Raw genomic sequence first — 14,151 nt, 5'->3', positions numbered from 1 at the left:
TAGTTCTATAACATAAGAAAGTGTACACCATGTTATTTCTATGACATAAGAAAATGTACACCATGATACTTCTATGACATAAGAAAGTGTACACCATGTTAGTTCTATAACGTAAGAAGGCGTATGCCATGTTAGTTCTATAACGTAAGAAATTGTACACCATGTTAGTTCTATAACATAAGAAAGTGTATGCCATGATAGTTCTATGACATAAGAAATTGTACACCATGTTAGTTTTATGACATAAAAAAGTGTGCACCATGGTGTGTGATTTACACTCATCCTTCTGAAATTTTGTCCGTTTTCATCCTCCTTCTGATCAATCACATCATCAATGCCAGGAAAGGTCTTGTTTGATTAATTTGCAATGTAATTAGTAAAGGTGGATCTACAAAATACAATAGTAAACAAATTTGATGACTTTGTAAACTGAAATAATGTAAAAGAAACCTCAATGTTAACTTTCCTATCACATTGTAACTTACATGTAGCATAATGTCGTACGTGATTTTGGTACATGATCTTACTACATTATATTATCGCCTTACGTGATTTCGGTATATGATCTTACTACATTATATAATCGCCTTACGTGATTTCGGTATATGATAGTACTACATTATATTATCGCCTTACGTGATTTTGGTATATGATCGTACTACATTATATTATCGCCTTACGTGATTTCGGTATATGATCTTACTACATTATATTATCGCCTTACGTGATTTCGGTATATGATAGTACTACATTATATTATCGCCTTACGTGATTTTGGTATATGATAGTACTACATTATATTATCGCCTTACGTGATTTCGGTATATGATCGTACTACATTGTATTATCGCCTTACGTAATTTTTATACATGATAGCACTAGATTATATTATCGCTTACTTCATTTTGGTACATGCTATTTTTGAATGATGCTGTTCTATTTATTGATTTCAATTCAACAGACCCAATGGTCTAATTACAGAATTGATAACAATGATAACAAAAGTATAATAAAGTATCACAGATAAATACAAAGTGTAGCATGCATACAGAAGCATAATAATCATCTGAAACCTACTGCCTTTAGGCGAGACTTAAACGAAGGCAAGGTACAATCAAATATACAGTCAAGCTCACGGGCATTTCTGTTAGAAGTTCTTACTGCACGGTGAATAGTGCTAAATTTTCGGACATTAATCCTACTAGGTGGACAACTAAATTGTAAAATCCTAGCAGAACGTAGAAATTTTCTCGGAACTAAAATACCCAATGTTTTCTACTAAAAACAAACAGTCGAACAGCCAATGAATACATTTAAAAAGGAAGCATATATCCAGATATTGTCGTCTGCTTTCCAAAGAAGGCAGATTAAAATGTTTACGTATATCAGAATAAGAATGTCTATGGAAATTATAATATCCCTTAAATATAAACACTTTCTTTGTACTGATTCTAGCTGGCGTATAAAAGTCGTTTGGTGCGGTGACCAGATATCGCTGCAATAATCCAATTGACTTCTGACTAAAGTTATGTACAATGACCTTATTACTGATACGTTTTTAAAATGTTTACATGAACGTTTTGAAAATCAAAGCATTTGCATACTTTTTGGCACAACGTTTTTAATTTTTGTGAGAGAAGTTAAGAGTATCCGATATCCAGACTCCTAGGTCTTTAACACATGTGGGTGGCCTTCGATAAAAACTCGCCTCCCATCATGTAAGAATACAGAATTGGATTACGTTTCATGGAAAACGTTTTGGAACAACATATTTTAATATTAATTTGCATACTCTATCAATATCATCTAGTTAATGTTCACAGTCAAACAAAGATGTAACTCTTTTACAACATTTGCTATCGTCAGCAAACATAAAACAGGTAGAATGTTTCAAAACTGCAGGTAAGTCATTGATAAAAATCAAAAATAAATTGGGCGCAAATATGGGGACACCGGCAGAAACATTGCACCACCCAGATGCCGCCCCGTTAACAGTCACTGTTTGCTACCTGTCACTGAGATAACTGTTGAGCCGGTTTAAAATGTTACCCCTGATGCCATAAGCGTGAAGTTTATGTAATAATAACTTGTGACTCACTTTGTCAAATGCTTTAGAAAAATCAGTATATACAGCATGGACATCAATCTTTTTATCAACAGCGTCAGACACAAAATCAGTAAAACATGTGAGATTGGTTACTGTAGACTTCGTAGGCCTAAAACCATGTTGCTCATTACAAATTAGAGGGTTTACAAATGATGAGAATTCACAATCAACAAGTTTTTCAAAGAGTTTTGACAATATTGGCAATATTGACACTGGTCTATAATTTGTAACACAGTTTCTCAGACCAGACTTAAATAGTAATATTACATTAGCTTTATTAAAACACTCGGGAAAAATACCATCCCCAAGTGTTTTATTAAACAGGTTACAAACTGGAACATACAGTTCGTGTGCGCATTCCTTAAAACCTATACCAGAGAAATAATATAAATATATATATTATATTTATATTATTTTTTTATATAATTTTATGGGACAAAATTTTGAAATTAACAATGCCCTATTTGGTATTGTTACTTACGTTCTCTCACAGATGTAGTAAAGCTCGTCACTGCAGTTTCTACTTGTGAAATGTGCATCAGCATCGTCCGGACTCAGCGCAAAGCACCCTTGTGATGAACTGTGTTCCATAGAGATCCAGTAAAGGTTCGCTACAGGAACAACAGAGGAGATCACTTTAATTACAATGTTTATCTAAACCTGCACTCGAAAGTCCATAACAAACTTTTATACTTGACCTCGAAAATACATCATTTAATACTATTCCTGTGTACGGATATATATACTGAAAGGAAAAATAGCAATATTGTCTTCAAATGACGTAGATTTTCTTTTATTCAGTGAATATATCGCTGAACTGGCCAGGGTAAGAAAGCATTTCACGCTTGTGACGTCACACTGGACAACAACGATGAGACGTTATGAAGTCGGGAACATTCCGACGCCCCGACTCTGACATAACGACGCCTTTTTTGTGGTTTCAAATCTAATTTTGGTGAATGAATGTGAAAAACACTCACTCATGCCCAGGGGTGTATGAAATGGAAAGTTTACATCCTGCATTTTCAAGTATGTCCAAAAACCTCAGTAAGCCTCGGTTTTTAACACAATTTAAAAAACACTTTAGTGGAATTTCCCTATCCTAGAAGCAATAATGTTCATTTTAAGGTAAAGAATCATTTTGTTATGGGAATTGCATTTGTGAACATTGAATGAACTATCCAATTTGACGTTGACTCAAGGTGGTTCTCGCGAAAAATGGAATTATCGAACCAATCAACAGAGCACGTAACTCCTCCTTTTGAGCATTATTAGCTGCTAGGACACTTTCGTGCATTGAATCCTATAGCGCCAACATTTACGGAGCGACAATGATTGGAGGATTCGGCCAGCATCGTATCCCTCTGTCCAACTAAATATTTTATAAATGTTTTATCGGGTAGAGATCAAGACTGTTTGGGGCCATTCTAGGGTATACTGATTTCTGCCACAAAATAACAGCATTCCCTCGCTACATTTGCGAACACACTTTCTTGAATAAAAACCAGGGCAATCTTGATTCCATCTAAATGTGTACTCCATACCCCCTCAAAATACTCGACTATTCTAGTAGATAACAGGACTCCAAATTGCAAGGAGGAACGTCTTTAGGAATGAGCGTTCAGACTTTGATTAGCCCGGCGCGTCGTTGCCATAGCGACCTTACACAGATGGCGCTCCGACCATTTTGCTATTTTTTGACACTTGCTGTGTTGTCAATATCTTCCAATTCTCTTATTTTATCATAAAAAGTAATTTATGTAGGACGTTTGAATGAATATAACAATTCTTTGAAATTGGCGACTATACTGCTAAATCAACGGTTGCATTACACCATCAAAGATGTGAATGTATTAGTTTTATATGTCTTATCTAATATCTACAAACTTACTGAAACTAGTATTAACAAATGAAACACTGGTGCTGAAATGCGCTGTCATTTTTACTATCAGCTTTTCGTCCGTTTTGGTTAACACGGAAACAAGATCCGCTGAGTCATCAACACATGCAGCCTGTAATGATAAATAAACGTAATTTAATAAACAAAGTATAACAGTTTTCTCTATACATGTTGTAAATAACGTCAGTATTTATATAATGTGTATCTTAACCCCCATTTATCGTAACAAATTCTCAGTTTAGAAGTTTTTCCTTTTTTCCTTTTTGCTTGTGGTAATATTTTCAATTATTTTTTAATCAAAAGTGGACAAAAGTTTAAAAAGTATCATTTGAAGACTTCTAGTGCTGGCTGACTTTATATTTAAACCATAATTTCTCTATCCCTTTGTAGTGCAATATAGAGAAAGTACAACAAGAGGCCCAGAGGGCCTGTATCACTCACCTAGATAATAAAGCAACCATGGGAAATTATTCTTATTACATAAAATCCCTCCAATGGTACAGAAGAAGAAAGAATTCAAAGATTTAAACCTCGAAGTTCCCTATTTGGCCCCGCAACTCTCAGCAACCTGAGGAACCTCACACTCGAGGCTAGATCGGGAAAAAATCCCTAAGGATCTCAAAGGTTTTCACCTTGATTTCCCCTATTGGGCCCCGCAACTCTGCCAAAAGGAAGTCCAAACCCAGAGTTGCGGGGCCCAATAGGGGAAAGAAAAAATTGGAATGAAATCCCTTGATTCCTATTGTGGAAGGATTTTAATTGTTTACCTCTATTTCCCTATGTGGCCCCATCCCTCTGCCCCCATGGGGGCCATACATACCGTTTATACAAAATTAAGTTCCCTTGGCCCAAGGATGCTCCAGACCAAATCAGGATAAAATCCCTTAATCCCTACGGGAGAAGAAGGATTTCAAATGTCTTTACCTCTATTTCCATATGTGGCCCCATCCCTCTGCCCCCATGGGGGCCATACATACCGTTTATACAAAATTAAGTCCCCTTGGCCCAAGGATGCTCCAGACCAAATCAGGATAAAATCCCTTAATCCCTACGGGAGAAGAAGGATTTCAAATGTCTTTACCTCTATTTCCCATATTTGGCCCCATCCCTCTGCCCCCAGGGGGGCTACACCCACCGTTTATACAAAATTAAGTCCCCTTTGCCGAAGGATGCTTATGACAAAATTAGGATAAAATCCCTTAGTCCTTACGATAGAAGAAGGATTTTAAAGGCTTCGCCTCTATTTTCCCTATTATTGGGCCCAGGCAGGACAAGTAGCGTCTTAAAGGAAAAGTTGACGGACGGACGGACGACAGACGCTGCGGTATGGCATAACCTAAGCATGGTCCTTCGGACCAGGTGAGCTAATACAAATTCGAAATATGCAACTTTCATCAAATGACCTATCACAGCGTCAACATACCAGAACAAATCGGAACTCATATCCCATATTCGATAAGAAAGTAAAACAACAGGGAAAAGGAGAAATCCGTACAAAACAAAAGACAAAAAGACCATCTGTTTCTCCCATAAAAAGTCGGAGGTGAAGTTGATCGACATTAACACTAAAGCTGAAATAAAACATTCTATTTGCTATTTTTCCGACAAGGTTTCTTTCTACACCAAAAAATAAGGTACCTGTGCGTCCGATTGTTGCTTTTGTGGTGACTTTATCTGTATACATCTGCCTTCGAATGGCACCCACCTTCCTTTGCACAGTGTCCATGTGAAATCTGGTGAAGAACGCATGCCATGTAATGTATCGTTAATCAAAAAGAATAGGAAATATACACCAAGTGATAACTGAGATACAATGATAAAAAGTAAACAATTATAGTATCGCTGATAGATTTATATCACGAAATACATAATTGTTCATGTTATCTATTTTCTGCTGACTAAAGAATCGAGACGGATTATTTATGTCCTTCGTTGCTGCATCCTATAATGGTCTCTTGACATCTGTTCTTCCATTAATTCAAGTTTGTAAATATCGATTATCATATACTACATTTCCTCTTCTCGTCCAGTATTTTTTGGGCAAGTTTAGCTGCTAATATTTGACATTCTTGGAATTTAGTTAAGGTTTTCCTAACTTTCACCTTTTTTTAAATTTATTTGGCAGAATTTCACATCAAACGATGTAATATACAAAAAAAAATGTTTTGTAATCTTAAATGACATTTTTATATACATTTCGATATAAATGTAACATAAAACAGCTGTAATTAATGGATAATGTTTCTGTCCAGTTTCAAATTAAATTCTAGCTGTTGCATGACTGAAGCTATGGCCAAGATATACCTACTAAAAATATCAAAAGCAATGAAAGTCTGCACAATGTTATTCTATTTGATAGTATTGTGAATTAACACCTCTTGGTTAGTTTTGTTAACAATATAAAGCTGAAAACGAGTTGAAAGTTTTGTTTAAAATCTCTTGTATCACTCTGGTGGCTGCATTTCCTGATTGATTCTCAAAAAATTTCATGGGTTTATTTGCCTTATAGACATTATCAGTAAAAAGCCAGAGTCATTGTTGTTAAAAAAAGAATTTCATCGTCACAATCTCCTTCATTCTAGCTACTGCATTTTTCTAGGATTTTTTTTAAACAGATATTATGATCTTGATCTTAACTTTGAAAAAATTTGGGCGTCATCAGTCAAAGGTCAAGGTCATTATTACTGATATTGTTAATTGCACCATCACACTACGTGTCATCACTCATACGACTACATTGCTGACAGATATACAAGGAAATTCACATTTTTGACATGCCTTGTAAAAGTTCGAACAGGGAATCATTTTTCAAATGTCAAGGTCATTGTAGCAAAAACAAATCAACCGTCACATTCTGAGTCATCATCATAGCAACTTGCTTGGCTAATTATCATTGGACTTCACAAACATGTTAGCTTTGGACATGAACGTACAGTGGACTTATTCGAGTACGATGGCAATTAGATAACGGTCACTATTACTAATGTTCAATTTCACAATCACACGCCTTTTTATCGATATAGCTGTTGCATTTCTGAACAGATCATCATGGAACTTAACACGAATATTGACGTCATTATGTGCATGTATATATATTTCACAAACGCAGCAGAATTATTCATCACTGAAAAGGAAGTCTTAAACTACAAACTGAAAATGTATAATTTATCAAAGAAGGTAGTTGCTAGAGGAATCAATAAATGTTCTATTATATGTATTCGTAGTTATTTCCTAGAGTTACAAGCCAATAGCGCTTCCTCTCACACTATTTCATATCTGATCAACATATTTTATTGTTTTTTCACGATGCTGTCCGTTTTCTATCTTACATATTTCTGTTGGAAAATAAACTACACTACTTCGTCACTGACACTATGAAGCAGCAGAGCTACACTAAGGACAGCAGGATATAATTGTACCATATTCTTTATTTCAATAACAACAGGAGAATACCGAAGTGTCAACAAAACAATAGCTCGAACTCAACATCTATGAAACTAGGGAAGATTATGAACAAAAGAGAATATGACTAGGTGATCCTGAAGGGTAAGCGTCTACTGTTTAAATCGAAGATATGTCACGTTTACTGAATTACAATTCCTGCATCTTGAACAAAAACTACACATACAATGCACTCGAACGATATAAATAGTATTGAAATTATATAAGCACAACTTAAAACCAGTATGTTTACTAGACTTACACATAGGAGTACAGATGAACCCGAGTTGAGGTAAGTGTTCACAGGAAGAATCCAATGGACAAGAATAATAGTTCGCACAGGACTCATTGAAAACCTAAATAAAACATATGTTCAAAAGTATGCAAACTGCAACAGTTTTTTGGAATCAATACAACAGATGTCTTCTAAATTTGATTGGTGACCTGTCTAACGGTTTTTTCCCGGCCGTTATCTCTGACAATTAATAGTAGGTCGTATTGCACGTCTTAATTTTAATATTTAAATAATTGGGGTATAAGGTACACACTGCAAGAGAACATTTTTAGCGGACACATTCTTTAATGAAATATCAAACCCCTAACATGTTAGCGCATTGATTAATTTGCGCGATTATAATATATACAATAAAGAAACTAAATACAGAAACTTCAATTAGCGCAATCATATATTAGCGCAATCATATATTAGCGTATTGTTTAAAGCTCGAAAAGGTCTTAAATGATAAATAAATATTATGTTAATGTTCAACAAGCCAACTGAAAGGTGTAATAGTCACACTAAATTTCAATCCCCTGTTAAGTCATTTTCAAAGACCCTTATCAAAAATCGGGATATATGTGTGTAATTTGAATATATTGAACGTGTGTATTAGCTATTAAAAAGGTAAATAACCAGGTTAACGCAGTCAAAAATAATGTCTTCATAAAAATACCATATCAGACTTATGACATGCATGTCAATCTCTTTTGGCGACTCAACTGAATGCTTTGGAATGACATCTTAGATAAAGTTTATTTATATACCTACGAGCTTATTTCTCTTTACTAGATGTGGAAAGGCATACCGGCCTCAAATGTTAATGATTGAGGTAAAGGAATGTACAAACATCATAAAAAAATGTCCGAGTAACATATTTTACTGGTATACAGTCGAACCTCGTTATCTCGAACTCTTTTAACTCGAAGACCCCGTTTATCTCGAAGTATCTTTCGGGTCCCGGCCAAATCTGTTCTTTATCTTAGTAAATAAAACTCTGATAATTCGAACCCTGAAAAGTCGAAAAACTCGGATACCTCGAAGTAAAATATTGGTTTCAATAGCGTCAATCCAACGTAGTATCCAAATTTCATTTTGTCACTTGTTAATTCTTTGATACATATAAAACGCAAAAGTACGACATTTCGCCATTCCGTGTTTATGAACATCTTTCGTAAGTAGACTAGCATGAAATCAGTCAAAAAGCATTTACGATAAAGCTTAGAACTGTAAAGTTTACGGACTGTCAAAACCATGTTATTCATAATAAAAAACAAAATGCATCAATGTTGATCAACAGTAATCTGTACTTACTGCGAGTCCGTTTAATGATTTGTACACCTAAACAGACGACAGTGCAAACCGGAAAATTGGTCACAAAGCGTGGTCATGCATAAAAGAGTTCCACAGTTAAAATCACAACATAGGCCACCTTTACGGGTTCAATTTTTTAACAGGAGCCAGTATGGCTTTGAAAGTCGATCGATAGATTTAAGAACAAAACGATAATTGCTGTTGATTGCATCGAGTTGAGGAGTTGTCAGGTGTCATATTTGGCTTTAATGGATCAATGTGTCACATGTACGATATAATTTGTTTGTGTGTTTTCATTTACAGAATCAACTATGCGTACGCTCCATTACAGTGATTTGTTTTAGACTTGCGCACTTTCATTTCCGCATTGTAAACTACGAGATCAGAGACAGCGGGATAGTTCGGTTTGAAATGTAACACTTCAGAAGTAAAACTTGACGGACTTATAAATACAAATGCAGACCTGGAAAGATTTGCCAAGATCTATACTAGCAAAAAACAACATTTAATCACTAGGCCCGTCCATATTTAATAACGAATTCACAAAATGGTCCAACCATTTTGATCGCGTTTAAAAACGAAAGTACGTTTTTCTGAAATAACTTTATCTATTTTTGTAAGCGTGTTTCTTGTAAAATTACATAGCTGTATTTGTTATATTGATTACGTATATCATTTATCGATTGATTAAAAGCATTAACTATTAATAAAACCAACAACTGCTAGTGATAAGTCCCAACAGCAAATTTCATACCAAATCTATGAACCCGTATAACTCGAATACTCGGATAACTCGAAGTTTTCCCACGACCCCGTCGACTTCGAGATAACGAGGTTCGACTGTATATGTGTAAAACCATATACCTATGACCATAAAAACTACGTCAACTTCATATAAATTGTCCTTTCTTACCATTTAATGTTGTTATTAAAAAGCTAGAAATGTTATAAACGTTATCGTATTTTTCAGTTTAAATGTTTATAATATGTCTAGCACATTCAAAACATCACAGAATGTAATCAAATGGCAAATCAACCAAAGTTCATTTATCGATCAAGGTTGCTTAGCCTATGCTTTCTTATTCATAATCTGCTAGAAAATATTACCAGGGGATTTAACTATGATTTTATAGGTTTCGTATGGTAACATCTATCTTGATTTGAGGTCGGAATTTCTTTCACCAAAGTTCATTTTTCGATCAAGATTGCTTAGCCTATGCTTTCTTATTCATAATCTGCTAGAAAATATTACCTGGGGATTTAACTATGATTTTATAGGTTTCGTATGGTAACATCTATCTTGATTTGAGGTCGGAATTTCTTTCACCAGCTAGTAGAAGAGAAATAAAGCGCCGCATGACCTAGGCATATAATTAAGCTTTAAATAATATATCATTTCTTAGCACTCAGTTTGGTCGCAAAGGAGATTGACATGTTATAAGTCTGGTGAAACTATTTTTTATGAAATGTCAGCCTTAATGACTTATTTTCGACTTTGTGTATTTTTTAATAGCAAATAAACAAGTTCAATCTATTGAAATTACATATACAAGTTCCGATTTTTAATCAAGGTCGTCGAATATGACTTATGGCGGGTTGAAATATAGGGTGACTACAGAATATATTAGGAGGCTTGTTAAACCTTAACAGTTTACATAGTGATCAATGAAATATTTGTTTAGAATATCTTTTACACCGTCAATGGTATTATGTCATTTCCAATTATATGTGTGACCTAATATTTTGATCCGAGAATTTTGTCATACGATATATCAATATAATATGAGAATTATGACTAGATATTTCAACACTTTAATGGATATTTTAACACAATATGTGCCTCTATTTACTCATCTAAATACAATCAGGAATTGAACACCCCATTTGAAATATAATCAGGAATTGGGAAGACACCATTATAAATAAGATTAGGAAATGTGGAGAAAATAAAATAAGGCATTTAGGAGACCCATTTACAAATAAAATAAGGCATTTAGGAGACCCATTTACAAATAAAATAAAATCAGGCATTTAGGTGACCCGTTTACAAATAAAATCAGGCATTTAGGAGACCCATTTACAAAGAAAATAAGGCATTTAGGAGACCCATTTACAAATAAAATGAGGCATTTAGGAGACCCATTCGAAAATAAAATAAGGCATTTAGGAGACCCATTTACAAATAAAATAAGGCATTAAGGAGACCCATTCGAAAATAAAATAAGGCATTTAGGAGACCCATTTACAAATAAAATAAGGCATTTAGGAGACCCATTCACAAATAAAATAAGGCATTTAGGAGACCCATTTACAATTAAAATAAGGCATTTGGGAGATCCATTTACAAAAAAAAGGCATGTAGGAGACCCATTCACAAATAAAATAAGGCATTTAGGAGACCCATTCACAAATAAAATAAGGCATTTAGGAGACCCATTCACAAATAAAATAAGGCATATGAACTTCTTTATGTCGTATTTCTAGTGATCATACATGTATATAATTTAACAATATGGATTTGCACTTCGATGTAACTATATGGGCACGAGAGATGAAAAGTAATTATCAAAGTGATACCTTTAACATCATTTAAATAGTCTGTAAATGAAGAAGTTGTCTTTTGTCCAGTGATAAACGTAAAGTATCGTATACGTATACATTACCTTGGATGCATCTTTCTTTTTTACAAGATAGGGACGAGGTAACCAGCCCGCACCTGTCCATGTTGACATTTCGTCATTGTCCACTGGGTACATGAAGCACCTTGAAGATTGGAAGATGACCATTTCACACAGACCGTAGTGAAAACATCTCTGTATACACTGGTACCAAGTCTCCGTCCAAACCATGTAAAAACTCTGGAACTCGTAGTAGGGGCCTCTTTTGAAGACAATATCAACGCTGCCGGTTATCGTTATAAATAGTATGATGGCTGCAAATGCTTGAAACTTCATGTTGTTGTAGCTAACACAACCACTAAGGTTGAAACAAAACAAGAAACAGGCAAATCTACCTATCTAAAATATGTAAAACATTGATCTGGAATCGCATGACAACCGAGAAGACTTCAATCGTCAAGAGCCTTTCACAACAATTCTAGGAACATCTTTCCGCACAGTCCGTCTCACAGAACATAATTTGTAGTCCGTTTGGTATAATAGAAGCAGGAACGATAAGGTAAACGTATCAATATTAGATAACTATTAATGTAGGACAGTTCAGTTCTGCTGGTGTCCCTCCACGTCGCTGTTGGTAACCTTTAAATGATTCTCTGTGTATTGGATATCCAACAACAAATGCTCCGCCTCAACCGATACATATTTGGTAATTTCAAATTCTAGCACCTCTGGAAAATCTCGTAAATACAGAACTCACATAAAATCGATAGCGAAGCGCCAATAACGATAAATATATCACAAACGACCGATAAGGATAATGATTGAAAGAGAATTATGAATATTAATTCTACAGTATGCAGTCATGCAAAAAACTAATGTTTCTAAAATTGTTTAGACAATTACTGGTTTACCGTGAACATGTTATTAAAAAGTAATAAATCTCAGTCTGTCAAATCCTTAACGTCGTCTGTGGTTTATTCAGATGTTATACCATATTCCTCACTTTTGTGCCAGGGTTAACATAACAATGTATGTGTTTGCCAAATATAACAGTGGACATTGAATGTTAAGAACTGTTCAACAACTGCATCACTACAATATAATTATGGTTAATGGTCGCCTCTATACCGCACTATTTGATAAACTGATATTGAAGATATTAAACTTTCCTTTCCTTAGTAATAATATCCAAGTCTCTTCTGCTAATGAACAGTACAGTCACAGTTGATATTACTTGGATTTGACCTCGGTTCAAAGGCGTGTGTCGCCGATGATGGAGAAAGCGCTCATTTTTCTTGTCCTTTTTCAATGGTCTTAATATCAGTGTTCACCTCGTTCAAATCTTGACCTGGTTTTATCGATTGCGGCTTATGGTTATAATGACAAGGTTTTATCGATTTCGACTTATGGTTATAATGACACCATGGTAGTCGCCTTTTGTTATCACGACGGGTTACAATGTTACTGCCAGCGCGTTGAAATGATCGTGGTGATTTCAGTTTAAAGCTTTTCACGGCAGATAAGAACAAGTCACATGGGTGGTCGGTTAGGGCAGTGGATAGCGCACTCGCCTTTCATAAAGGCGACTTAGGTTCGATTCCCCAACGTGAAAAGGTATTGGGTCTCCTGCCGACAACGTCGGTTTTCTAAGGGTAATCCGGTTTACCTCCCACATTAAGACCCCCACGCGCCAACAACAGTGATATATATATAACTTAACGTATTGATGTGATAAATACATAAAGTTAATATATTTATTTAAGAACTGCTAATTTCATACGAATTCTAGTTATAATCATACAGGCCCCTAGTTATATAGCTAATTTCAGACTTCCCGAATAACGTTATTTTCCTGATTGGCGTGAAAATAACACCCGTTATCCGGTATCGAGAATGATCGATATAGATTCTGCGTCTGCTGGATAACCGAACTACTCGTTAGTGAAGCGGACGTAAAATCAATCAAACTAACAATCGATAATTAAACATGCATAGGTTAAGACGACATGAAACATTGTCTTATAAATAATTCTAAAGAGACGTTTTTTATAGATCAGAAGACATTAGTACAGTGTAGGCTGGAGCAGAGTTAACACCGTGTGAAAGTGTCTCACGTAGAACTCGCACGACATAAATAATTAATCACATTTTATCTAAAATTCCATCTTAACATTTTGCCATAATTACCTTTGTTATTCGAGTGACCGGATCCGGGAAGAAAATAATTTAGATGATAATGACTTTTTTTGATCATGAGACAGGAGTTGTTATTAGGGATACACGCGACTGCTTAAAGTTATTTGAATATGAGTATTGTACACTGCAATTGCAGTATGGGTATGTCAGTGAAGGTCAACCTTTGGAGCGTGATACTTGAATGTTTAGTCTCAGAGAAATACAAGCCTTTAGAGCGTGATTCTTGAATGTCTAGTCTCAGAGAAATCCAAGCCTCTTTGCGCGTGATTCTTGAATGTCTAGTCTAAGAAAGAAAAAA

At 35.1% G+C, this 14,151-nt stretch overlaps 1 protein-coding gene across 1 annotated transcript; it reads right to left on the bottom strand.

The window, feature by feature from the left end:
• Positions 1 to 202: 202 nt before the first annotated feature.
• LOC110465339 lies at positions 203 to 12,321 on the bottom strand. The gene is made up of 6 exons (XM_021521088.1): positions 11,703 to 12,321; positions 7,711 to 7,804; positions 5,646 to 5,740; positions 3,999 to 4,119; positions 2,589 to 2,718; positions 203 to 388 (listed from the first exon to the last, which is right to left on the bottom strand). Exons 1-6 carry the CDS (start codon positions 11,991 to 11,993, stop codon positions 358 to 360), a joined length of 762 nt encoding a protein of 253 aa, XP_021376763.1. The 5' UTR covers positions 11,994 to 12,321; the 3' UTR covers positions 203 to 357.
• Between the last annotated feature and the right edge of the window lie 1,830 nt (positions 12,322 to 14,151).

Source organism: Mizuhopecten yessoensis, unplaced genomic scaffold (genome assembly GCF_002113885.1).
Source record: "Mizuhopecten yessoensis strain PY_sf001 unplaced genomic scaffold, ASM211388v2 scaffold11069, whole genome shotgun sequence".
Taxonomy (NCBI): domain Eukaryota; kingdom Metazoa; phylum Mollusca; class Bivalvia; order Pectinida; family Pectinidae; genus Mizuhopecten; species Mizuhopecten yessoensis.
Note: the sequence above shows the minus strand (reverse complement) of the source record. Positions and strands in the feature narration are given on the sequence as shown.

Bases quoted from the DNA above. Each gene is read 5' to 3' on its own strand.
- LOC110465339 (XM_021521088.1), bottom strand. From the start codon at position 11,993: ATGAAGTTTCAAGCATTTGCAGCCATCATACTATTTATAACGATAACC. The intron at 7,805-11,702 runs GTAATGTATACG...TGTTTTATTTAG, and splicing joins AAAAGAAAGATGCATCCAAG to GTTTTCAATGAGTCCTGTGC. The intron at 389-2,588 runs GTAAGTAACAAT...TGTATTTTGTAG, and splicing joins TACTACATCTGTGAGAGAAC to ATCCACCTTTACTAATTACA.